At 38.9% G+C, this 27,073-nt stretch overlaps 1 protein-coding gene across 1 annotated transcript in view; it reads left to right on the top strand.

Annotated features, from left to right (window-relative positions):
• Positions 1 to 417: 417 nt before the first annotated feature.
• vps13c (vacuolar protein sorting 13 homolog C) overlaps positions 418 to 27,073 on the top strand; it is an 87,294-nt gene continuing 60,638 nt past the window's right edge. Inside the window, exons 1-12 of the mRNA XM_007907594.2 lie at positions 418 to 753; positions 3,700 to 3,743; positions 7,336 to 7,378; positions 10,612 to 10,707; positions 14,496 to 14,597; positions 16,938 to 17,000; positions 19,492 to 19,554; positions 22,133 to 22,242; positions 22,433 to 22,492; positions 24,702 to 24,761; positions 25,584 to 25,664; positions 26,401 to 26,458. Coding sequence (XP_007905785.2) covers positions 654 to 753; positions 3,700 to 3,743; positions 7,336 to 7,378; positions 10,612 to 10,707; positions 14,496 to 14,597; positions 16,938 to 17,000; positions 19,492 to 19,554; positions 22,133 to 22,242; positions 22,433 to 22,492; positions 24,702 to 24,761; positions 25,584 to 25,664; positions 26,401 to 26,458 — 880 coding nt within the window. The 5' untranslated portion in view covers positions 418 to 653. The remainder of the gene's footprint in view (positions 754 to 3,699; positions 3,744 to 7,335; positions 7,379 to 10,611; positions 10,708 to 14,495; positions 14,598 to 16,937; positions 17,001 to 19,491; positions 19,555 to 22,132; positions 22,243 to 22,432; positions 22,493 to 24,701; positions 24,762 to 25,583; positions 25,665 to 26,400; positions 26,459 to 27,073) is intronic.

The following is a 27,073-nucleotide window of genomic DNA, read 5'->3' as shown; positions in this document are numbered from 1 at the left end:
GAACGTTTGCGCAACGTGAAGGAAGTGGCTTTCGTGCAGCAGCAGAATTACGTGGGTGGGTGGGGGAGGTGTGTGTGTGTGTGTGTGGGTGAGGGTGTGTGTGTGGGGGTGTGTGTGTGGGTGGGGGTGTGTGTGTCTGTGTGTGTGGGGGTGTGTGTGTGGGTGGGGGTGTGTGTGTGTGTGTGTGGGGGGTGTGTGGGTGAGGGTGTGTGTGTGTGTGGGTGAGGGTGTGTGTGTGTGTGTGTGTGGGTGAGGGGGTGTGGGTGGGGGTGTGTGTGTGTGGGTGGGGGTGTGTGTGGGTGAGGGTGTGTGTGTGTGTGTGTGTGTGTGGGGGTGTGTGTGTGGGTGGGGGTGTGTGTGTGTGTGTGTGGGGGTGTGTGGGTGAGGGTGTGTGTGTGTGTGGGTGAGGGGGTGTGGGTGTGTGTGGGTGGGGGTGTGTGTGTGTGTGTGTCTGTTCAGCCACAAGTCTCCCCAACAGACATTGAGGCAATTTGAGAGCCACTGAAAGAGAAGTTTCGCGCAAGCGCGGCTCCTGTTTGTTTGACCTGAGTCACGCAGCAGCAGCGCTGGGGATCGCGAGTGAGTGACTGAGTGAGTGAGTGACTGAGTGAGTGAGTGACTGAGTGAGTGAGAGAGAGACAACACAGCACAACATGGTGTTTGAGTCGGTGGTCGCTGATCTGCTGAACAGGTTTTTGGGGGATTACGTGGAGAACCTGGACAAGTCCCAGCTCAAGCTGGGAATATGGGGAGGTAAGAGCAACGCGCTTTATTGTTGGACAGACGGACACTGAAGGCCGGAGCGAGTTGTTCACTGGTGTCTGTGTGTGTGTGTCTGTGTGTGTGTGTATCTCTGTGTCTGTCTGTCTCTGTGTATGTGTGTGTACTTGTGTGTGTGTGTGTGTCTGTCTGTCTGTGTGTGTCTGTCTCTGTATGTGTGTCTGTCTCTCTGTGTGTGTCTGTGTGTGTCTGTGCGTGTCCTGTCTCTGTGTGTCTGTGTGTGTCTGTCTCTGTATGTGTGTCTGTCTCTCTGTGTGTGTCTGTGTGTGTCTGTGCGTGTCTGTCTCTGTCTGTGTGTCTGTCTCTGTGTGTGTATCTCTGTGTGTGTCTGTCTCTGTATCTCTGTGTGTGTCTGTCTCTGTATGTGTGTGTGTGTCTGTCTGTGTGTGTGTGTGTATCTCTGTGTGTGTCTGTCTCTGTATGTGTGTGTCTGTGTGTCTGGGTGTGTGTCTCTGTGTGTGTGTCTGTGTGTGTGTGTGTGTGAATCTGTGTCGGTGGGATTGAGATTGAACCTTTCCTTCCGGATGTGAGTGCCTGAGACTGTCAGAGGGGGAATAACCCCGGATATATTGAGTTGATAAATTATTAACCTCTTCTTTTTCAGTCCCACATTCCCACCGAGCAAAGCAGCCCTGTGGTGCACTGCTGGAGTTAGACAGGATCACTGGGCCCAGAATTTCAGGAACTAACATACACAAAATGCTATTTTTAAAATATATATATATCAAAAATAAAACGTTAAGCCCTCCCCCCCCCCCCCACCCTCCTCCTTCCCTCCCTCCCCTTCCCCCTCCCCCTTTTGGCTCATTTACATGTTCTGAAGCACATTTTTTACAATTTTTTTTATTACGGATGCTAAATATGTCGTAAAATTGTGGGTGGCTTGGACTGCGACGTACAAGTCGCTAATGTTGAAATCAGACTCCGCCATCTTCCCGTCCCCCCACCCCCCCCCCTCCAACAAAAAAATAAATGAGTCAATTCTCAGACCCAATCTGTTTAGAGTGCGTGGGAATATAAAGCTGAATGAGGTCTTTTTGGTGCATTTGTCATCTCCCGCTTGGATTACTCCCAACTCACACCTCGCCGGTCTCCCCGACTCCACCATTCGCAAGATCCAGCTCATTCAAAACTCCGCCGCCCGCACACTAACCCGGACCAAACTCCGTACCCTCATCTCACCAGTTCTGGCCCAGGCTCCACTGGCTCCCCATCACCGAACGGATCGACTTCAAGATCTTCACTCTCGTGTTCAAATCCCTTCACTCCCTGGCACCTCCCTACCTCTCCGAACCCCCTGACTCCCCAATCCACCACCCGGCACCTCCACTCGACTGGCCCCGGCCTCCTGCTCGTCCCTCGCACCCTCTGCCCTACCCTCTGGAGGTCGCGCTTTCAACCACTGCGCTCCAAAACTCTGGAACATTCTCCCTCAATCCCACCCCTCTCTCCGCTCTTTCAGGACCTGCCTGAAAATTTTCCTGTTCGACCATGCTTGCGGCCTCCTCCCCCCTCCCCCTGGCTCGGAGCAAGTTGTTTTTGGTGGTGGTGTTTTGGTGACATAATATGAAGCTGATTTGTGTATTTCTACATAGCTTGTGGTTTTCATGTGTGGTTGAAATGTTGCCAAGAGCTAATTTCACACATTTTAAATTTATAGAAGTAGTTGCACCATTGACGAGAATAACAGGCATGAGATAATACATGCATAATGAAAGGCTAACCAAATTTGGGCCTTTTTTTATTGGAGCAGAGGAGATTAAGATGGGTTGCGATAAAAGGTACCATTGGTGTAAATTAAGAAAACAACTGTTTGCTTTGGTTGTGAAATTGGTGATGGGAGGAGGGGATTTAGACCAAGGATTGTTTGAAGAATTCATTCCCGATTTCTGGATTTGAGCTCATAATCTAGGCTTAAATTCCAGTTCAGTCTTTACGGAGAGCTTCATTGTTGGAGCTGCTATCACTCAGGTGAGACATTGAATACTGCTGTATTCAACAGTAAATGTAAAAGAGCCCACAGCACTATTTGAAAGCGCTATTCTCCTGGTTAATGGTTATCATGAGGAATCCTTTGCCATCGAGAAAGTATTTTATCATAATAACAATAATAATTCTTGCATTTGATACAGCGCCTTATCACGCTTTGAGATGTCTCAAAGCGCTTCGCAGAATATACTGCAAAGTGAATTGACTGTATTTTTGTGGGCAAAACGCGGCAGCCAATTGCGCACAGCAGTATGCCACAAACTGTGGTGGATTGAGTGACCAAATTTTTCTTAGTATATTATTTTTTAAAGGGATTATTATCGCCTAAAATTCAGGTTCCTACTTACTGCTAGATGAACAGAAGCAGGTGGAGTAAGGAAACTTGCTCAACGTTTCACACTGCCCAGCTTAGCCATGTTTTCATCCTCAATTTGTAGTGGGAGAGTACTTTGAACATGAAATATACCCTCGAGACTTAATTTCCCCTTTTTGAACAAATAATGATGTGAGAGGAAGAGACCCCTCCAAGATGGTGTTTGAGCACAGGGAGAATATTTTACAGAGGGTTGTTAGGATGTGGAATGCTTTAAAAAAACAGTAGTTGAAGTGGAATCCATAGCAATTTTAAAAGGAAAAAAAAAGTGTTGGGAAAAGACAGTGGAATGGGATTAAATAGTTAGCTCTCACAAAGAGAAGCCATAGACACAATGGCTTTTTGTTGTGCTGAAATATTATGATTCATATCGAAGATACACACAATTGCACTTGATAATTGAAAGAAAAAATAACTTTTTTTTAGTTTTATATCTAAATATGATAAGCCATGTGAAATGATTTGCTTTTTTATTTTTTTACAATGGTTTACAATGCATTGTTTAAGGTACCTTAATTTTCCACATTGCTATAATACTGAATGTTACCCTGTTCTAGGAAATGTGGTCCTTGACAACTTGCAAATCAAAGAAAATGCACTTGTAAGTATCATAAATGTGCCGTATACTGTTTATACTAAAATGTCTGACCAATATTCTTTCGCTAATTGAAAATTTTAAAAATGACAAATTTGCCCGCAAAACAGACTTTGAGACGTCCTCCCGACATAAAAGTGCACTACCAAATTATATATTATTATTGTAAAATAAAAAGGGATTATTAAAAAACTTTGTAGAAGAAATGATGGTAGATCGTGTCCATTGGAGCAACTCCTCCATTTAGATTTACCTCCAAATACAGGATCACTGCACTTATCAGTAATTGATATGAAGCACTCTGAGATGGATCAAAGTGATAAAGTGGTATTATCAAATGCACAGATTATTATTTATTATTCAGCATACTTACGTAATGGGCCAACTGCTCAATTCTACCTCCACTGATGAATATTAATGCCTGGAAGAATTAGTTTGCCCCTGCATCAGAATTGGGCCTGTCTAATTGTGACACCAATTGTTGACCAGTTAAGACACTGCCAGATACATCAGTTAAAACTCAGAATGCTGCTGTACTTTTCTTGCCTGTATGTGAAGGCAGCGAATGCTGATGCATATTTGTATTGCTTGCGGGTTTGAGCATCTGACAAAGAAAACCTTCCAATCTGGGATGTAAATGTACCCTGGGAAATTAGATGCAAGGTATTTTTGAAAGAAAAGTACAAAAACATTGCTATTGTCCACTCTTGATACCTCAACAAATGTGTTAATTGTTTCTGTGTAGGTAAGAATGCTTCATATTGCATATTGAATGGGACTGGTTGTTGCCTTTCAAAAGTACACCTGGGTAAAAGTATGTCAATAGAACTATTAGGTTTCCCTTTTCACATCCCAGGAGTTTCCAGAGTTCTGCCGATAATATGTAAAGCCTTCGCACTTCAATTTGTAAGGGTGAACTTCCTCCTCTACCTTAAAAATTCTGAAGCGGTTTTCCTTCGGATGGTTGGCTCTCCTGTGTAACAACAACAAAATGACATTTGTATGTCGCTTTTCATGTCGGGAGGATGTCCCAAGGCGCTGGACAGTCAAGAGTTTCGGACCCGAGTTGGGGGTTGGGATTGCGGCGGTGGGGGGGGGAGCGGAAGCAGGTGATCGAAAGCATGGTCGAAGAGGAGGGTCTTGAACTGGGTCTTGAAGGTGGAGGGGGCGAGGTCGAGGGAATGCGGGATGCAGTTCCAGAGGATGGGGGTAGAGCGGCAGAAGATCCGCCCGCCATTAGTGGGGCGACCGAGGCGGGGGACGTGAAGCAAGCTGGAGCTCACTGAGTGGAGGGAGCGATCGGGTTGGTAGGGGGTTAGGAGGTCGCAGAGGTAGGGTGTAGCAAGACCGTAGAGGGCTTTGAAGGTGAGGACCAGGATCCCGAACTGTATCCTGTGTGATGGGAAGCCAGTGGAGTTGGGCTAGGATGGGGCTGCAGAGTTCTGGATGATTTGCAGCCTGTGGAGGGTGGAGTTGGGCAGTGAGTTTGCATAGTCGAGCCTTGATGTAATGAAAGTGTGTATGAGGGTTTTGGCGGCCTGTGGTGTGAGGCAGCGGTGGAGCCGGGCGATGTTGCGGAGGTGAGGGAAGGCAGAGGTGGTCATGGCACAAATGTGGGGAAGAAAGGATAGTTGAGGGTCAAATAAGATGCCAAGGTTCCGGACTGGCTTAGCAAGGTGGAGTGTGCATCCATGGATGGTGATGCTGTCAGCGCCTGCGGTGTGGCGGCGCTGACGGGACCCAATCAGGGAGGGCCTCGGTCTTGTTGACGTTCAACTGAAGAAAATTAGCACTCATCCAGGACTTGATGTCCGCCAGACATTCTGTCAGAGCAGCAGTGGTCCTGGAGTCAAGGGTGGATGCAGAGAGTTGGGTTTCATCCGCATACATGTGGAAGTTGACCTCTAAAGAGGAGGGGATAGAGCCCTGAGGAACACCACACGAGACGGTGCGGGGGCTAGAGGAGAAACCGTTTGTGGAGATGAAGTGGAGGCAGTGCGAGAGGTATGATCTGAACCAGTCAAGGACAGAACCGTGAAGGTTGAGGTGAGAGGAGAGGCGGTGGATGAGAATAGTGGTGGTCAACGGTATCGAAGGCAGCAGAGAGGTCAAGGAGGACGAGGAGGCAGAGGGAGTCCTAGTCGCAGATAGACAGAATATCATTTGTCACTTTGACCAAGGCTGTTTCTGTACTGTGGGCAGCACGGAACCCTGATTAGAGGGGTTCATGAAGGGGGTGGCAGAAGAGGAAATAGCGAAGCTGGGAAGTAACAACTCGTTCCAGGACCTTGGAGAGGAAAGGGCGGTCGGACATGAAGCGGTAGCTTGTGAGTAGAGATAGGTCCAGGGAGGTTTTTTTTTAAGGATAAGAGTGATAAAGGCCCTTTTTAATAGGGTGGGAACAGTACTAGTGGACAGGAAGCGGTTTATGATGTCTGAGTAGAGTGGCAAGGAGGTGGAGCTGGGAGGTAAGGCGAGGGGTAGGGATGGGGTCGAGGGAGCAGCTGTTCGATCTCATGCGGGTTATTGTGGTGGTGAGTGAGAGAGGAGTGGGAGACAAGTTTGAAGGTGTGGAGGGAGGGGATGGGGATGGTGTAGCAGACGGAAGGGCAGAGGCAGATGAACGAATCCCCTCGACTTTGGATTCGAGCTCGTGAGAAATGGAGAAAATAATAAGCTTATTTGCTATCTAAAAGGACAAGCTGCTTCCTTGTTCACATGCCTACAGCTGCAAAAAGGTACAGTACATCACAATATATAGCATACTTTTCCAAGTCATCGGGGAATGCAGACTAGGTTCTGTAAAATGCTTTTAATTGACAGATTCAGGTGTTGCCTGTCTCATTTATAGATAGAAGTAAGAGGGAAGTGTGCATTGCACTGATAGCAGTACTGAGTCAATTGTCCTGAGAGATGGTTCATTAACCTTCACTGTGTTGAAGAAAGACAATAGGGACAAACTTTTACCTATAAATGCAGCGCATCGGGAGTGTGAAAAACAGCCACCATGAAGATTGAGAGAGAAGAAAATGTCATATTATAAATGCAAACCCTTATTGGGATGCCTATGCCAGATACAGGATGCTTAGTTCAAATACACTATGAACCATTGATATAAAACAAGAACGTCGCTCACTACTGTGTGGACTGCTGTTTGGAATATATCAAGTACACCTGATGGTTGGCTAATAGCTGTTATCTATCTGATGATTGAGGTGGTACAAGGTGTTATGGTTGTTCCTGATATCATTGCGCTTGATCTCAAGCAGCTACAGAAGTGCTGGAGTGCCCGACAATATCACCTGTGAAATTCTGAGTCTGGAAGGAATTTGGATGGATGCACTTAATGAACCAGGTGGATTAATTTTGCTGAAATAGTTGCTCCTATTAATTTCTTTTCAGTAGCATAATTCAAGCATTGTGTAAATGGTTCTGAGGAATGCAGTATTAACCTGTGTTTTGGTGTTCTGTTTTTATACACTCGATTGTCTTAAGTGTGTTCAGTGTAAAGATTGTAATGTTTCTGCTTATTCTTTGTTGTTACATTACCTGTAAATTACAGGATTTATTTTTCCTCTCTTCCTTGTCCCTAAAACAGAATGATCTAAACGCTCCTTTCAAAGTTAAGGCTGGCCAGATCGGTAAGTTTATCAATCATTGCTTTGCAAATGTTGTGATCCTGATTTACTGTCAACCTCTTTTAGCTAGGTAGTGGAGACCCTTGAGCTTAAACCTCCTTCAAAGCTTCAGATAGAAAGAATCTAATCATTCTCTGGATACAAGTGCAAAATACTATGCCTGCTCTCATTAAACCTGTAATAAATGCATCCTTAATAAGCACAGTCTTGCATTTAAAATGTGGAACTGAGCTGGCTAAGTTTAATGATAGTCTTCTCAATGCAAACGTGCATTAAAATGGGACATTTTAAAAAAAAATTTGAATGTAAGATTAATAAAACCTTTTCAAAATGAACATTTTAATGTATCAAAATCCGAGGACCAAAGTTCCACCTAGCCTTAGCCTGAGAAACTCTTTGTTCTTAAACATTTAAGATTGCACAGAATTAGGGAAAATTTAGATGCCAATCCTTTTTTAGAACTGTGGAAAACATGCTTCTAAATTTAAGATTGAGTCTTCACAATACTGGATCATCGAAAGTTTTAAAACAAATAGCCTCAACAGGATAAGATTAGATGACTGACATTGAATGAGAATACGTATTCTTTTGAATTTATCTTCATCTTAATTTTATCTTGCTAACACTTCTTTCTCATTTGTCTTTCACTCTTTGTATTTTTCTAAAATTAATTTACTATTTGCATATCCATACTTAAGAGTAATTGCAAGCTGAATACTACCGAGTTTAGCTCACTTATGATAGGCTCCAGTTAATTCAGTTAATGGAGCACCTTTTCTGTAGGATGAAAGTCTCATAGTGCTGAATATATGATATGGAGAATTAAGAATATTGACCAAAAAGCAAGATAGTTCCAGAGGACAAGAGCTTAGTGCTTCAGAAAAGCTAACAAAATGCAGTGTTCCCATTTGCAATGCAGTGAGTGGACAGGATGTAATATTTGACTATTAAATGTACCCTCTGCCTTGTTTATTTGGTGTGGTTCAGACAACTTGATAGGTAATGGAAATTGCCATGCAATCAGAGTAAAAACACTTCAAATGCTGTCATGTCAACAAGATTACCGAGATATATAGTTGATAAATTGTTGGAAAAAAATCTCAGTGGCCAGTTTTGATCATACCATCTTACTTTCAGGACTTGACTTGTGGTGGGAGGGAGGAGGCAATTTTTTTGAGGGAAGCAAAGATTATTTTTGGATGTTAAAGATTGTCAAATTGGTGATATGGAAACATTACATACATATGTAGGAAGTGTGTCTTCTGCCCAATCCTCGCCATCATTGATGGCTGAGCTTTCAGCTTCTATGCCCCTAACCTCTGGAACTCCCTCCAACTTGCTCTCTTTCACTCTTCAAGGCTTACCTTAAAACCTACCTCTTCAATCGCACCTGTGGTCTCCTCCCCTTCATTCATTCACTTTCCTGTCATCCATCTGCTATCTCTCATCACAGTTAAGTGCTCTGAGACATCCCACTGAAGGTACTATATAAATGCAAGCTGTTGTTCATAACTCTGTTCCTATATCCTTTTATATCATTCTTGAACTGTTTATTTGGATATTTTATAATCTGTAATAACAATAAAAGATTCACACAGGGAGTGAGATTCCAGTGCATATTGGAGCTAGTATTTAACGAGCAGCGCTAAGGTAAGTTACAATGAACTGCTGTGTATGTGTATGTGTAATAATATTTTCGCTACATTAGAAACACAAAGTGGGTTTACAAATCTGTTATTACTAAGGTAAGTAAAACTAGACAATATTAACGAGGTAGAAGAGTGAGAGTAAACCAAGAATGTTGATGATTGGGGAGATGATTAAAGCATTGGAAATAGGAGGCTCTTTTATGCAACATAAAAAGTCATGGGGCTTTCTCCTGGCAAAAGGATGCACATAAAACCACTGTTTTCTTGCCGTTAACCTGTGTGATGTAGAGGGTGCAGTAATCAAGAGCGAAAGGAAAGGAAAACAAGTAGCTTATTTTCTGAAGTTGAAACGTTTTAAAATTGAAGTTTAAAATTTTGATTTGCCATAACAATTATGCATATGATTTTGCAAGGCAAGAAAGTCACATTGGGTGCAAATTGGCCTGGGAGGTAATAAATCAGGGATTGTGTGCATCTGAACCAAGATTTGCCGTGTGAGAGATCAAGTTGGTTCTTAAGATATTCACTATGCGGCCTAGTTTTCCAAAAGATTAATTTCAGCGTATCTCATGTTTTTTCATAAGCAAGCGAGCAGTGGCTTTTGCATCTTTAACCAACTGAATGAGGTCATGGCATTACATTCAGAGAACAGATGGTTTCTGTTGTGTTTTGAAACTATTGACTTTAAACTGCCCACATGAACATTTAGTTGAATAAGCAAATCTTTGTGACGAAGCTCTATATAAGTCTAATTCAGTGCAAAGAGGCAGGAAATACATTTCAGAAGAGAAATACACTGCGTCATTGCCACATAACTTCTGCTACCTAACTGTTTAATCAACATCAAGGTATTTTAAAAGGTAATTTCAAAGCATATTTACTGATGTTTGCATTAGTTTTTATTTGGGCAGCAAATGTCCTCCCATGTCCTGAACGATCCTTTCAGTTGCTTTGGTCTTGTTTACTCTATTCCACAACGGTTTGTTCCAGGAAATTCTTAAGTAAAGAAGTAACATTAATTAAGATCGTGTTCAAAATAGAAATTGCCAAGATGTAACTAGTGCTGTGTTTAGGGTATGAATGTCATGGCTAACTAAATCACTTCAACACAGAGCACACCATGTACAGCATAATGTATGAAGTCAGGCCAAGCTTGCACTTCCTGTTTAGTACTCCTACGTCACTAGTTCCAGTGTTGCTGTTTATTTGTGTTGTGTGGTATTATGCAATAAGAAATCCTTCCCCCAAAAAAGAACACACATAATCAAAATTAGTTCTGTTCTGGTCCTGCTTCTCTTCCTCTCTTTACCCCCACCCACCCCCCTGAGGTGAAGTGCCTGGTGACTGACAGCTCCCCACAATTAAGTGGGTGACATTGATTTAGCTGAGAAGGGGAGTCTATCCTTCGTCCCAATGCTGCACCAACACATAGCTCCAATCTCATTCCTTGTTTTTTGATTAGAATTGCACAGAAATACTTTTACAACCAAACCTGAGGAAAATGCTGCAAATCTCAATTCTGTACTAAAGTATTTTGTTTTGTACATTCATTTACTTTTGTGTTTCCTGTTGTATTTATCTTTATAGATAAGCTTACTTTGAAGATCCCATGGAAAAATTTGTACAGTGAAGCAGTGGTAGCAACATTGGATGGCTTGTATGTGTTGGTTGTTCCAGAAGGAAGTAAGTGATTTTATGATCAAATGTTATTTAAAAATTTGTTATAAAATTAAAATATGACAAGTATTCTTCAGACTCTTAACTTTACAAAAAAAACTTGTCCATTCAAGCTTCTTTATTTTGAACATGCATTTGAAGATGGTTGTCTGACTTAGCTACCCATCAAATTACAACTTTTCTTTCAAACCTGATAGTAAATTTTAACCCTTGCTCACAATAGCCACCCAAAATATTGATGAACTACCTCAGCTTAATGTCTGGGAGTGATTTTATTTCTTTGATTTTTTAATTTTCCATCTAAAAAAAGAAAATCACAAATGTGTACAAATATTTAAGTACAAATATAACTTCTGTTGGCAAATGAAAAATCCCTACAACTCGCAGAATCTTCTGTCTGAACACCTCACCTTCCCCACTGTTTATAATAATAGTCCTTGCATTTGATATAGCCCATCATTATGTCGCCGAGATTTCTCATAGAGTTTCACAGGATACACTGTGGAGTACAATAGGGTATTGGTTAGAGCACTCGCCTCACAAGCAACAACAAGATTCAACAACAAGATTCCATTTATAGAGCGCCTTTCACGTCGGGAGGAAGTGGATTCAGTTCCCGGGCAGGCGAAACGTTAGACAAGTTTCCTTACTCTACAAGCCTCTGTTTACCTAGCAAGAATTAGGAATCCGATTGTTGGTCGATTGGCGGATCGCTTTTCTGGGGGCTAATAATCTCTACAAAAAAATCAATTAAAAAAAAATAATAATTTGGTCATTCAATGCACGACTGTCTGAAGGACTGTTTGCTGTGTGCAATTGGCTGCCGTGTTTTGCCAGGACACATTTCGAATAATGGCATGGGATCTTTAATGTCCATCTGAACAGGCAGACGGGACCTCGGTTTAATGTCTCATCTGAAGGATGGCAACTCCCAACAACGTTTTGAGACGTCCCAACGATGTGATAAATCACGAAGGATTATTATTTTAGGAGGAAAGCCATTTGTAGCATTGTAGCTTGTGTCTGTTTTGTGTGTGTGTGTGTAAGCACCAGGTTAATTTTTTAATCTCACATTATTTCACAAATGAAAAGTGGAAAGTAATTGTAAGACTCTGATCAAATGTTTGTGGTTCAAATGACATCTTAAGTTGAGGGAACAAAGAGCAGTTTATGAACGTCATCCAAAAACCAAGATTAAATTGCAGCCTTGAATCGACTCCCTGTTATTTGTTGATAATGTATGTTGCACAGTTCAGTTCATGTCCTTATATTTTATTATGAAAGCTGTGTGAGGTACGAATGCTTGAATTTGTGTTGGCAATCAGGAACTATATATTTGAAATCGTGTTGCTGTTACTTTAGTTATATTAAATATTAATATAATAAATGGAGACTTCTGTGATGCGAAGTATCACCTCTGCTCTGAGCATGACCTTGGTTTGAATTGGACTCATCCTGACCAAATACACTTTATACATCGTTCTGCCGAATATGTCACTGAAAATCCTTTCTCACTCAGAGCAATGAATAGCGCTATTCACAAGGTGTTGTCTGACAATTCTTCAATTTGTTATTCTTTTGCTTACCTGAATAGAACACTGCTGTTGTAAGCAGACTTGGGCTTTTTTTTTTGTTTGGTTCACAATGATATTTTTGGGACACACTTCCAGGTTCAGCACACTGAACGGTTTGGTGAAGGAAATACAAGAATGTTGCTCACTTGCATCAGCTGATTTTTGCAAGTAGCCTTTTAAAATAAAATCTGCTTTCTTACCCCTATCTTTACAAGTGATGGTATGGGGGTATGAATTTTCTGGGTAAGCCCTATTAATGCAAGTATTTATCGACCAGAATATTTTAGAGAGAATAGTCCATCTGGGTTTTCCCTCTTCGTCCTTTCTCCCTTTAACTGTCTTTGTGCTTTGAATGGGAGAAAACTATTGGGGTAATTGAATTGATTGAGTTTTTGTTTTGACCTTATCTGGATAGTTGTGGTTGGAGCACAAGAAAAATTAGGTTCCTTACCAGAAGAGATGGGAGTCATTCAAGCAAATACTCTAGTACAGTGGATTTACTGTAATATCTGAATGGCTCTTGTCATTAAGGACTAATAACATTGTTCTTAAACCTAGATGTGAATTTGTAGACATAAAATCCAAGACTTAATATCTCATTTTAAATGTAATCAATCTTCTCAAGACTTTAGAAGCACTTTGCTTGCCAAATTAAAAACGAAATTATATTATAAAATTGTTAATAACAAAGCCATGCTCATTTTCAGTTTTAAGATTTATGATTGGGATTTATCTGGCATTTTAGTACTTAAAGTAATAACATTTTGTACAAAATTGATTTCAAAATTGCAGCATGCTCTTTTTGGAAAGGTCCTGATATTTCTCATTGGTATAATTCAGCGAGGGGGTGAGGAAGTTTCGAAAAGTAGTTACTGTATGTTCCTTCGAATTTTAGACCACTGTTCTTATCGAGTATGAATCATTTAGTATCATTGTTCAAGGACGATATATTTTTATTTGTGAGGCTGAAACTTTAATTTAATTCCCCTTTTGCCCTTTTATAATTCATTTCTGCTACCCATTATTCACGGTGGAGAAGACACACAGATGAATTAATTTAAGAAAAGGCTTGATATTGCAATTGGAAGACGGTAGGCTTGATATTCTGGAAAGATGAGATCAAATGGCTGAAGGGTCTTCTTATTCTGAATTAGTTTGTGTTCTGTTCCAAGGATTTTCAATTTATCAAACTGGCTCCCAGGTGGTATACAGCAGCAAGCCAGGGATGGAGCTATTCCTCTCATTCCCTTTCCTTTATCTTGTGAAGTGTCTGTCTGCACACCTAACGATGGCTTGGCTGAGATTGACAAACTGCAGATTGTACCTTTCTTCTCCATGCTGAAGCAAACTATTGCTGTAACATGTTACTTCAAAACAGTGATTGGTTTATTGTCCCAGCATCAAGTACATTCTCTAGGGGTAAAGTGAACCATAGATGCTGTTAATCCTGTGCATGGCCAATGTGGAAAGAGAGGAGGAATCGATTGCTTTTGAGGTCGGAGCAGAGAGGGAAAGAGCAGGAGGCGCATTTGGGCCAAAAAACATTGAAGGCTGATTCTGGATTATTAAATGGTAAAGGTTTGGGGGTGATCTTTGTACTCCACATGTTTTTTTTTACCAGATCCAGCAATCAACAATGGAAGGCTCTATTTTTTAAAATCTTATCATATTCCAGATGGCTGGTAAACAGCTTTGAAAAAAATAATGAATAGAAAGCTTGAGACCTTGCCAAATAAGTTGTTCAGTACAAGCTTTTTTTTAAACAAAAAGTCCTCTTATTTATTGAGCATGACTGCATCCGTTTTGCCTGGTTTTATTTCGAGCCTTTCACTTTTCAGAATTTTATCATCCTAGAAGAAATAATACAATAAAATTTACATTTATGATTTGCCTTTCAAGTCAAAGTGCTTATAAATAGAAATCCATAATGCAAAAGATGTCTTCAACGTGTTGGGGATAATGAGCAAAAATGGCAAATTATTCATTTAAAATTTGTATTGAAGCTGATAAGATTTCAGGAGATAATGATTGTTGCAAATAGATGGATTGCGTGCTGCCAGGTCGATGGGTTTGGATTTGGCTAAATGTTATGGATTAATTTATTGCATTCAAGAAATTTCACAATGCCTTATCTGTTTTGGGGCAACTGTTTAAACTCCAATGAAGATTATCATTGAGTAATTTCCTCAAAAAAATAATTTTTGTTTCTTTTTCTTTAAGGTATCCAGTATGATGCAGAAAAGGAAGAGAAACAGTTCCAGGAAAATAAGCAGAAAGAGCTATTGAGAATTGAAGATGCCTTGCAAAAAGCAGCAGAAAAAGGTACTTGATCGAAGCGTCGTGTCTCGTCCAGTGTGGTGTGCTGAATATTTTTATGATTTGCACAACAGAAAAGCTGATTGCTGTAGTGTGTTCTGAGAAAAATATTTTCATTAACAATTCAACAACATCAGTAGTCCTCTGATACGGTTCTAGAGTAACACATTATCAACATGATTAAACAAGTGATCAACAACTAGAAATATGTCGTAAGGACATTTATTGACTTCTGTGATGATTTGATCTTTGGTTTTACTGGAAGAAATGGTGCTTTTTTGTCTACCTAGTTTGCAATCACACTGAGCCATAAATATCCCAGGGTCAGTGGTATATTTGGATATATTTTTGCAAATTTCTTGTTTTAAAGGAGTTGGTTGTATTGTTTTAATATCAAATTCATATTCTACTTTAATCGTTCTGTGCGTTTTATATCCTTTATTCAATTACAATAATATGCATCCTGTACAGTTTCATTCTGAATTAAAGAATTGCCACACAACTAACTGTTCAAACCATCACGTGCACACATTGTCAAACACTTGCTATAATTTTTTTTTAACAGATCATATTTTGCAAGACTGCATTAGCAGCTTGTTTCTTTTAAGCCAGTTGGTAAAAAGAACTGGAATGTAACAGAGCAGCAGGAGTATGCTCTTTATTTTGGTATTAATCGAGTTATAGGAATCAATGTTAGTTTATAACCTTGAGAGATTTAAACTGTATACATTCATAAAGTAATTTGCTATTAGGTAGTTCTCTACGTAGTATAAATTTGATTTTATCTTTTGATTGCCTGCTAATTAAGAATACCATTTTCTTTACAAGTTAATGCCCCAAATGTCTCATTTAGATCTAATCTGAGTAACATCATTTTAACTTGGGTTTGTAGAATTGAATCTATTAATTCTTTGTCAGTTGTCTAATGTAAGGCTTTTAAAACTAAAGAGCACAGGTAATAAACAATAATCAATGTGGATTTAAAAGCCTTACAAATGTAGAAGAATGGTTTGAGGAAGTAAGTAAGCAGGAAGGCTGCTCAGGGGATACGAGATCCTTCAAATTTTTGAAGGCATTTGATAAGGCATTTCATTGTTGGAATTAAAAGTGGTTCAGCAATATGAAACAGAAGGTGCTGAACACACTGTTATAAATTATGTGGAGAATATATTTAATGTTATGAAATATGCTGGGTCAATTAAGTAAAGGGTGAAATGTAACCTTGTGATAGATGGATTTTATTGAAGATATATGTAAGGATACACAAATTGAATGAATAAACTAAATATGTATTCAGTGCATGGAGTAATATAGAGAATGGAAAAGGTTTGGGTGGATTATTAATGATTCACATCTGTGCAAAATGGTTGTCAGCAAAGCTGGTGAAGTCAAATTAGCCTTTTAAGAGCTTTTGACGAAGTCGGAAGAAGTTATTTTAACTTGTATGTGGACTCACAAATATATAACATCGGAAAGTCTTATCTTGCTGATCCCAAAGTAAAATGACCTCTTACATTCCTCAATCAATGTATGTACACTATCCGTATATGGAGTCCTGTAGCTCAGTGGTTAGAGCACTCGCTTTGCAAGTGAGAGACACAAGTTCAATTCCAGGCACAGGGTGAAACCTTGGGCAAGTTTCCTTACTCCACACGCCTAATAATAATCCCTCCAAAAAAACCAAAAACAATAATAAATTGGTCATTTTCAATCCGCGGCTGTTTGTGGGACACTGCTGTGCGCAATTGGCTGCCGCGTTCGCCCACAAATATACGGTCAATTCACTTCACAGTGTGTTCTGTGAAGCGCTTTTGGACGTCCTCCCGACATGAAAAGCGCTATATCAAATGCAAGGATTATTATTATTATTATATCACTCAGGTGACTGTTCTTCAGGTGTGAGGTTGGACAGTGAGTGGTTATGAGTTGTTTGACTATGGGATTATTGTTTGACTGTCATAATTCAGTTATCTTCGTGTATTGTTAGTTCAGGTATGATCATTTGGTAGCGATCAGTGGTGTGATATCAACTGTTGTTTTCTAGCTCTTTAGCTAAGGGAGAACAATTGTTACAACTACATCCCTAGTTGAAATCAACAAGGTACAGAACAAGGCGTGACATTGGGAGTTTTGTGTTGCACGGCTTTACTGCATGTTGCCACTGAGCTACCACTTTTAAAAATCATATACTTCAAAATTAGTTAAAATGTCCAGAATTTTTTCCAAAAAGGCAGAAAGATAGTCTACAAAAAAAACCTTTGAAGACCCAGTTTAAATATGGCTGTGATCACTGTCTGTTGTGCATAACGTTACTTGCATCTATTAATGCTGCGTGCTGGGATGAAGGTACCTCTTCAGGAGAATTTTTGTTTGCCCTGGAAAGCTATGTTTATAAAGACATCAAGCCTGGTAGGTACAATTCGAATTAAAGTATTTTTTCCTCCAGTATGAAAACTGGAGAAAGCTGTTAAATTACCTTTTTTATTGTTTGTACAAGTGTGTTTTTTAAAAAAAAAATAAAGAAATGGAAACCCGAAGTGCCTTCCTGTGGCAAAGAGAGCTTCGCTTGTGTAATGAAAAATTAGACTTTGAAAGAGTTTATTTAGAGTGCTTTTTTAGTTTATACTTGCTTTAGTCAGCCAATGTCCACTCAAGAGCAGGAAAGATCACAATATGTGTTTGAAGTATGTTGACATTTTAACAGGCGCAAAAATATTTTCCTGTGCAACAATTGGAAGATTTTTTTTGTATTTTTTTGTCTTTGCTGTTTTTTAAACCAAGGATCAACTTAGCTTTGCTCTCCAAAAGTTTCTCCCATTATTAGACGCGTTTATGCTGCCTTTTAACTGCACTTGCAGGGTTTTATTTCCAGAGAAATGATTTTCCAAACTCTTTTACTTTATTGTGCTCTCGATTTTTCCACCAAGTCACCTGTTCTCTCCTAGCAACCAACATGCATGCCAGATACTATTCTGACTGTGTGCAGTCAGATACGCTATTTAAGAATGTGCCCCTTTTTTAAAACAAAATAATAATTCTAAGTTGAATTGGGAGCAATTGACATTTTTAATAACGGGGTTGTTCTTTTGTAACATTAGATTTTATATAGGATGACCAAAAAGTCGTGTTGCCCTTACAATGTCCAATCAGTCTTAAAGAAATGATGATTTTTTTAAAAAAAGTTAATGGGGTAGGTATCATGACTTTTTAGTCTCCCTGTATTTGGTTTAATTGAGGTTATTTTTTGTATAGCCTCCAGTATTTTATTAGGTTATTTGGATCATGTAATGTGAGATTATTGCAAATGTTGAACATTCATGCCAGGTGGCATTAATGAGTGAACTCTGTTGCACAACTGAATTCTTGTTAAACAGTGGATTCTAGTGACGTCTACCCGGGTAATATAACTGAAAATAAATAATCCGTGCGTATTAAGTATTTTAAATTAGGTATTCAGGATAGGCATTGGCAACAGGATAGGTAAAACCCTTGGATTTCTAACCACAACATGACAGCAAATTGATGTTTTTAAAGCCCTCTTCTATTTCACAGAATAAAATTGTCAAATCAACCAGAATCTGCAGAGAATGCAGGTAAAACCCTCATGACCTCATTTCAGAACCATCTATTTGGGGTGTAGATGACATTTGTACCAAGATCAGGAAGCCATAATGAGAGAACAAGTGAGGAGTACACCGTGGGATGTGCTGTGCGTTGGGGTATTGCTGGAAGTCAACCAGGCAAAATCACTTGCCTTTGAGAGCACTCTCTGGCAATCTTTCTGCAACTTGTCCAGCTAGGACCACCCTGTTAGGGCTTTAGCTTGCAGAGTTAATAGGACATGAATGGAAAGAATCACTGGTCTGCCCCTCAAAGTTCTGCTGCTCCAAATCTAGTTGATGAATCAGGCTGGATAGTCATCAGCAGTGTCTTGGAATACTGTGGACCTGTCTGGCTCAGAATCCAGACTAATGTCCAGCGTTCCGATGGCAAGCTCATAACATACCTGCTGAGTCCGAAGGAGACCCTGCTTACTTTCCTGAAGGACAGCATCTCCAACAATGCAATATTGTATGTGAAATGTTAGCTGAGACTACGAGTTCTAAGTCTCAACCTGGGGTCTGAACCTGCAGCCTTATGAGGTGAGAGTGCTGTTCAATGAGCCAGGCTGATGTCTGATTTGGAATAATGTTTCTTAGATAAAATGGATTTCTTTAATCCTTTAAATAAACCTTCCTTTTTGGTTTCTTTAAGAAATGCAGATATGAAAGAGAATGGTTAGTGAATATATCAAAAATCCATTGGTTCAGTGCGTTCCACAGCATTTGAGAAGAAAAGTGAATAGATGACTCATTTCAAAGTCTTACAGCTTTGGTCCGAAGGCAAGATCAGCATCACAGTTGTGCAGCGGTTTCAATGTAGTTTGATAAAAGTGGTTAAATTGACCTGCAGTCTTTGATCATGCAGACATCAGGAAATATTTGTTTACACAAATGGTAATCAACAGCTGGGATGGGATATCAGGAACAGTAATTGTGGGCTGGGATATTGGAATTTGTCTGCTGAGAAGGCATTTGAAGGTTGGTATACTGGAAGAATTTAGATCTGATGAGTTAAATGAGTTATTCATCCAATTCTCTTACATGAAAGAATGGTACTGCAGTGTTTTTGTGGCCATTGTATCAACCTTTTAAACAAACACTGCTACAATATATTAATGCTGGTGTACTACCACAACATTCAGTGTTTATGTTATTAAGCACACAAAATAAGCGATTACTTTGTTTGAATATAAATATGTTTTGTGCTGGTTAGCAGACTTTCTTTCTAATACTGCATTTTCTAACTCTTACTAATATCTTTTATCTTTTTCTCACTTTTGCTTGCTTGCATTGCTAAGGAATTAAACATAAAAAGTCTAAAAAACATTTTAAGAAATTAAAAGCACAAGCACGTTTGAAAGGTATGTATTAAAATTATGTTTCATTTATTATGTATCTGCGTTATAAGCATTTTTTTTCTCTTTGATTTTCATGTGATACCGTTCCAAAAACGTAGTGTCACCCATTCCAAAAATGTAGTGTCACCCATTCCTGGGTGATTTTTGACTACTTTGTTAATGATTGCATTGACTGTTGGAAAAATGGTTAATTTTATATTTGTTCTGATACTGAAGTACAGCATAAAGTAGAATGGGACTCCTTTTATGACTCCTTTTATAATTTTCTTTTTGGTCAGGAACAAAATAACGCTATAGTCAAGTGATCCCGTGTTACGTAAAGCACGATGGACATTAAATAAGAGGTAGATGCTTTATTCTGAGCTGGATCAGCACTTGGAGCTCTTTGTCATTGAGGTTCATTGAAGAGAAAAGTAAATTGGATAAATACTGAGCTTTCCTTGGAAACGTGTTATTGACGTATTAAAAATGATGTTATAAGGAGCTGATTTTTAAAAAAAATAAGTATTCAACAAAATAGCAAACCCTAAAATATGCTTTAATATAGAGGAGATGTCTCGGAGGAGACCTTACAGAGTTGTATAAAATTATAAATGGGATTGAAAAATTAAACCCACAATACACCAAGAACGTAGAACAAGTGGACACTGTTTTAGAGTTGCAAAAGGCAATTTTAGGGCTAACACCAGGATGTTTTTCTTTATTAACGACTGGAAAAGGTTGCTAGGAACTTTTTTTAAAAAAAAAGCTTGATTCTGTGATGGGAAAATCAAAGAATGGGTATTCTGGAATGATGAATTGGATAGGTACGTGAAATGGAAATATTTGTAGAGCAAAACACAAAATACTGCAGATGCTTATTCATCCAATCTTGTAATCATAGAATCTTACAGCGCATAAGGAGGCCATTTGACCCCTCGTGCCTATGCTGGCTCTTTGAAAGCTATCCAATTCGTCCCACTCTCCCGCTCTTACCTCATAGCCCTACAAATCGCAAGGGACCCTACAGCCTTCTGGCTTCAATATCGATTTCAGCCACTTCAGACCATAACAGCTCAGCGTCCTCCCTCCTCCTCTTTCTGTTACCAGAAGAGTAATCTTCTGTTATCATTACAATCATAACCCCAGACACTCTTTGTCTCTCTCTGATGTGTTGCCTGTTCTGCACTTTTAACATCTCTTCTCCCCAGTTTTGTTTCAACCCACCCCTCCTTTCTGTTTTACACCACTATTACCTCTTTAACCCATCAACTAACACATTCTCTCCTTTGTCTTATTTTTTGTCTTCCTTGTCCTGCCTCCCCCTCTTAACTTGTCCCTAAAAACCTCTCCCTCCCAACATGCCCCAGTTCTGACGAAGGGTCTTGGATCTGAAACGTTGACTCACTTTCCTTTCTCCATTGATGCTGCCTGACCTGCTGAGATTTCCCGGCTCTCTCTGTTTTTGTTTCAGATTTTCAGCATCTGTCGTATTTTGTGTTTTGCCCTAAAAATCTTTTCATTTCACGTACCTATCCAATTCCCTTTTGAAAGCTTCTATCGAATCTGCTTTCCACGACTGATTGTTGAATGAGATCTTATGAATGATTGTTTTGTTCCCAACGCAATTCATTTATGTTATTCAGAGTTTCACAAATTATTTGTCATGGCAATGGTGACTCCCAAGAAGCACTATTTTCAAATTCCGTTTACACTCACTAGTGTCAAAGTTGGAATGATTATTTGTCCATTTTGCCGCAGCTTCTAAGGTTACTTTATACTCTGAGTATGTTCCAGCTATTTCTATTTCATGCCCTCCTTTAATAAATGGATTAGTACTAGAACATCATATTGAGAAATTCACCTTAAATTATTCTGATGGGCACAAACCAAGTTGATTCACCTGGGTTTCTCAGTTTTATTATTTTTTAAAAAAAGCCTGAGTGAAATCTGTAGATTCTTCTTTCATTTAAAACAATTGTGACACTTGTTTAAATAGCAGGTAAGGCCAATGAACTTTGTGTATGGATTGCCTGATCCAGTGCCTCTTTGCTGGATTTGATAGAATTGTTGCAAGATTTAGCCTTTTGCATTGCCCAACATTTTCATATATTTCAACAGGTCTCTTTGGCAAAAATGCTCTACTTCCTCATTTTTCACTTTATAAAAAAAATGAGTATTGCATCCAAGTTCATATGATCTGAGGATTTAATGTTTCAAACCTTATTATTAAATCATCAATATTTGTGGCCTGGTTTGCAATTTCATTATTTAAACCATGTTTCAGTGCTGTTGTTGATTTGATTGAGTTCACTGTTGCACCTCCCGAAACAGATACCTGCTTGAAACTGAGACGATAATTAGATTCAGGGAGGCCGCATGATTTCTGCTGTGTGTACTGATAAAGCAATAACATCACAAAGGTCGTGAGTAGTGACTTCATTACATTTGAACCTTGATGGTTCCTCTAGGCTTCTTTGCATTTAGCATGTACAATGTGTATGCTATAAGATGGGACCCTAAAAGCAGCAGCACACTGTATGCATACACAAGTTCTTGAAGTTGAAGGTGTTTACTGTTGTTTTTTTCATTAATCTTTCAGATAAACCCAAAGAAGAAAAAAAGGATAGCTTTGTGGAAAAGCTTGCAACTCAAGTCATTAAAAACCTACAAATTAAAATAACAAGCATTCATGTGAGATATGAAGATGATGTAAGTAATTGATAGCTATTTACCTGAAAGGTCTTCTTATGATTGCAACTTTTATGTCAATTCTAATTTAGATGTAAAACATGCAAAACGAGATTGGTTTATTATCAGCACAGGTTTCATTATGTGACTAGAAAATCCGTTCTAGTAGATAGTTTAAGTTTGTGGCTGAACTGTTTTTTTTATCTTTCAGATTACAGATCCCACAAGACCCATCTCTTTGGGTGTCACACTACGGGAACTTAGTTTGCAGGTAAGAAACAAAAATCAATTTTTTTTTTCAATTTTAATAATGTTTATTTCAGTTGAAGTGATTCTGTATGCATTGGTAACTTTGATGATGTAATTATTTAACTTTTTAAATGATCTCGGGCCAAAGAATCAGAAAGAGGCTATTCATCCCATTGAGCCCATTCTGACAGCAATGGTCCCATCTGCCTGTTCAGGTGGAAGTTAATGACTGCACAATTCAAAAAGAGAAGGGAGTTTCTCATGGTGTCCTGGCTAACAATCCTTAAATACAATTGGTAGTTCACCTCATGGCTGTTTGTGGGATATTGCTATGTGCAAAATTGTCTGCTTCGTTCGCCCACAAAAATGGGGAATCAACTGGCTTTTAAGTGTATTTCCGTGTATTTTGTGGCATTTTGTAATTGAATCTTTGGATGGTGTAATTAGGACTATGTTGTCCCTCCTTCTGGAACTCAATCCCAGAGTCCCTGTGCCTCACCCCTTCCCTCGCCTCCTTCAAGGTCCATCTCAAGACCTTCCTCTTTCTCTGTCATCTTCCCAACTCTACCTGCACCTCCAGCCCTCACCCCACTCGAATCCAATCCCTTCTCGGGTGCAAACCCTCAACTGTCCAGCACCTTGGGACATCCTCCAGGTGTGAAAGGTGCTATATAAATGCAATTTGTTGTTGTATTGAATATCATGTGTATAGTTACATTTTAAGTTTCAGATTGTATTTTCAAGACTTGATAACACTTGACATTTTTGGAGAATGTTATACAAAGTTTGCAAAAAAAATAGTACTTGTATGTGGAATAGATGGCTGACGTCAGCAGGTGAGCAGATTGCGCTGCTTTCAGTTCAGTGGTACATGAAAAGGAAGGAATTATTAAACCTTCCCAATTAGAGCGCTCGATATCTGAATGCTGAACCATTTCAACAAGGTAATCTGTTTGTTCCTACTTGGAGCCTCTTTATTAATCAGTAACCAGAATGGTCCAGATGGCAGGTAGAAAATGATTGCAGTAAGGAAGACTGGGAATTTATGTACAATCGAGCCATTAAGCGAGCAGCAGCAAATTGAGTGTCTTAAATATTTGGAAGAACAAACTGTTCCTGAAGTGTCTTTTAATGAACTTGTAAAGCTCTTAATTTTATGCAATTACAATTAAGACTACGCTATGTGATCTGAAGTCCTTTCCTCTCCTCTGTTGAGGCTAAAAAAATAAATTAAGGGGAAATGAAAGCTGGATACTTTTTCTAGGTTGATTAAAATACTCAAATATGTGTTATCTGACGGTTCAAATGGAGCACCTGCAACCTTGTGTGAAATGGAATTCTGGGAGTCAGAAGGTCCCAGGTCCAATGTGGGCTCTGAATGAGGACGCTAATATTGACCCCAGTGACCCTGAGTGAGAATGACAAAAAATAAGACTGTGTTGCTTTACCTTATTCTATTGAGATGCCTCTTCTGATGAGTGAGAATATGGGTGTTGAGTAAGAACAACAAAATTACATTAATAGAGCGCCTTTCCGTCGGGAGGACGTCCCAAGGTGCTGGAAGGACAGGATCACACAAGGCTGTAATGTCCATAACCTACCTGCAATAACAATTTGTTGGTCTCAGACATAAACGTAGAAATTTAGGCACTGAATGGTGGCCAATGCTTGAGAAACCATAGTACAGCATGATTCTGTTGTCTCAGAAGAGAAGTGAATAAAGTTGATGGTGGAAGGGGTTGAGGAGAGGGAGGAGTTTTCTTAGATGGATTTTCAGACATTGCAATACGTGGGTCTGTTAAACAGACAGTGTAAAATGTAATAAACATGATCTGGTTTTTATTTTTTTGGAGAAGTCTGTTGTCTGAAATAGACTTCATTTTTGGGGGGGAACTAGAACCTTTACTAGTTGTTTTCCCTCTTAGTCATCTAATTAGCATTTAATTCATCCGGCAGATTAAATCAAATTCAACTTTATAAACTGGATCAATAGTTTTTGTATTGTCTATGTGTAAATTTATAATACAATACAGTACTGTTCCTTACCTCTAATAATAATAATACTTGTATTTGATAAAAAGGGCCTTATTATGTCTTCGAGACATCTCAAAGTGCTTCACAGAATTGACTGTATATTTTTGAGCGAGACGTGACACTTTGTTACTTGAAAATCTTATCTAACTTCTAAATGGATCTGAAAAAATTATTAATAATTGAAAACTTTTTTCCAGACTGCAGATGAAAATTGGAAACCATGTATACTGAATGATGCTGCAAAAATAATCAACAAGGTATTTATTTACCATGTTCAATTAATTTTTTAAATATCTCTCGTAATATGAAATCGATAGCATACGAACAGATGTTTAGCTATTTCGCAAAGAGTTATGTTGTGGTACAAACTATTCAGGCCATGGATCTTTGTCATCTGTCTGTCCAGCTTTACTGTTATTTGGTTGATGCATTATGAAATTAGAAATTGATCTCAAAATTTCCTCTTATTGTAGTATTTTTTAAATGACTAGAAATTTTCATCTCGCAAGATAATACAGTAGAGAGCAGATTATCTCCACTAATAAGAGGGTCTGACCCTGTTATGGATGAGGAAACAGTGTGGATAATTGGTCATGGCTTGACTAACCAAGAAATTCTTACATCAGGAGTAGTACAATTTAGTACCATACACTGTCAGCCCTTTTCTCTCTCTCTGCCATTCTCTCTTTGACATTCTCTCACTTTAGTTCTCTCTCTCTAGGCCTCTTTCTTTTTCTCTTTCTCATGAGTGTTTCTCTCGTTTTTGCTCTCTCTCTCTCTCTCTCTCTCTCTCTTTCTTTCTCTCTCTTTCCCTGCCTAGGGTTTTGTGGGGAAATGAGGCGTCACCGGAAAAATCAAATGCACAATCGTTGCAAACATTTTAATTATCTGTTACTGAATGACATTTCTTTCTGTATACATTTGAAGTGAAGGGCATTTGAACTCATTCATTGAGGGTTTACGATTTTGCTTGATAAATGGATTGTTGGAACAAAATGATGTATTCTAGCTTCTTGATAGTACTGCTGAATGTTGTCCCTTCCTTAATGGAAGCATAACAGCATTTGTTTCTTCTTCAGCTTGTTCGCCTGGATTGTCTTTGTGCCTATTGGAACGTGAACAGTTCACTGCTTTATCAAAGCTCAAGAGAACAGATTTTGGTATGTACTTTCACTGTTTTCTCACCAAGAGTGGAGAGATGCCACCAGCTGGTGGGATACGTGCAATTACAGCCTGTACACACATTGTTTGGGTGAACACTCTCCAATGAACTGCGTCGCTCGTGTCTTTGTCGGTCTGTCAATTTAGTTTAGAACCTATACTTTTTTTTAAAATACTAATTAGTTCAGTCTTTGATTGAGTGTCACAAAATCTGTTACGAGGACATGTATATGATTTACTTTGTTCATGATCTCGTCGTATCTTGAAACACTGGTGTTTTTCCGACTGCTTTTCAGTTTATTTTGTCATTGTGTATCCTCTGAATACTCTTGTGACGGAATTGTAATATATTGACAGAATTATATTATATTAAGAGAATTGTGACAGAATTATTTCTCCCACCTGGTTCATTATAATGGCACTACTTGATCTGTTGTGAAAACTAACTACTTAATTATGACCATGGATCATGATCCTCTTCCATAACCGAGCCCCAATCTCTACAGGCTGGTCAGATTTATTCCCCTATTTGTTTCTATTAAGCTTGTTCCAACATATTTTGGACTATAGAATACCTGTATAAGAATTATTGATGTTGAGGATAATATGTAATTTTACAATTTCAGGGTAAACGTATTCTATTTCTATTTTGACAACAGCTCTGGGATTCTTATAAAATATTCCTTTTGTTGCTTTCCAATTGAACCACATAACACATAGTCTTTATCTTAACAGAGACAGCTGACAGAAGGAATAGCTTCAAGTGCTCATGAACCCAAAGATTATCAGTACAGTAAGTGTCAATGCTGAACCTAGATTCATCAGCGTTATTTATATAATATATAATAATAATTGTCTCCTATTACTTGAAAAAAGAGACAATTTCTTCAACAAACAAGATAATGGAAGCTTTTTAATGAATTGTTGCAGCACTTGTGTTTTGATCTTGAGGTAGTTACCCATCCTTAAAAACAATAAACAATGGTCACTATAGAAAAATTGTGCTTTTACTCAGTTCAGTCAATTGAACGTTTTGAGGAGCAATTTCTAACTTTTCCATTAAAGTGTCTTAAATTTATGCTGCTCAAACCCATTAAATGTTTTGCTTATAGTACAACCTATATTGTACCGAAGAATGTATATTCAAAGAATCTGAAAAATACCTTTTAATTTTGAATCAAAACTACAACTATAGAACAACAGTTCTAATTGTAATTAGTAACACCAAAGCTAAAAATACTTGAACTTGCCGAAACAAAGCTAACATCAGGCTTATAAAAGTTTTCACACAGTAAAACTATTTGATATTTTAATCGAATTGTGCCTGTTCAAAAACCTTTATTAAAACAGGAAATATTCAAAAGCCAATGTTTGCTGTCTGTATGCATTTTAAGTTGTTTGGTGAAAC

The sequence above is a fragment of the Callorhinchus milii genome, unplaced genomic scaffold, assembly GCF_018977255.1.
Source record: "Callorhinchus milii isolate IMCB2004 unplaced genomic scaffold, IMCB_Cmil_1.0 Scaffold26, whole genome shotgun sequence".
Lineage (NCBI taxonomy): Eukaryota > Metazoa > Chordata > Chondrichthyes > Chimaeriformes > Callorhinchidae > Callorhinchus > Callorhinchus milii.
The sequence above is the reverse complement of the archived record's forward strand: the minus strand, read 5'-3'. Positions and strand labels throughout refer to the sequence as shown.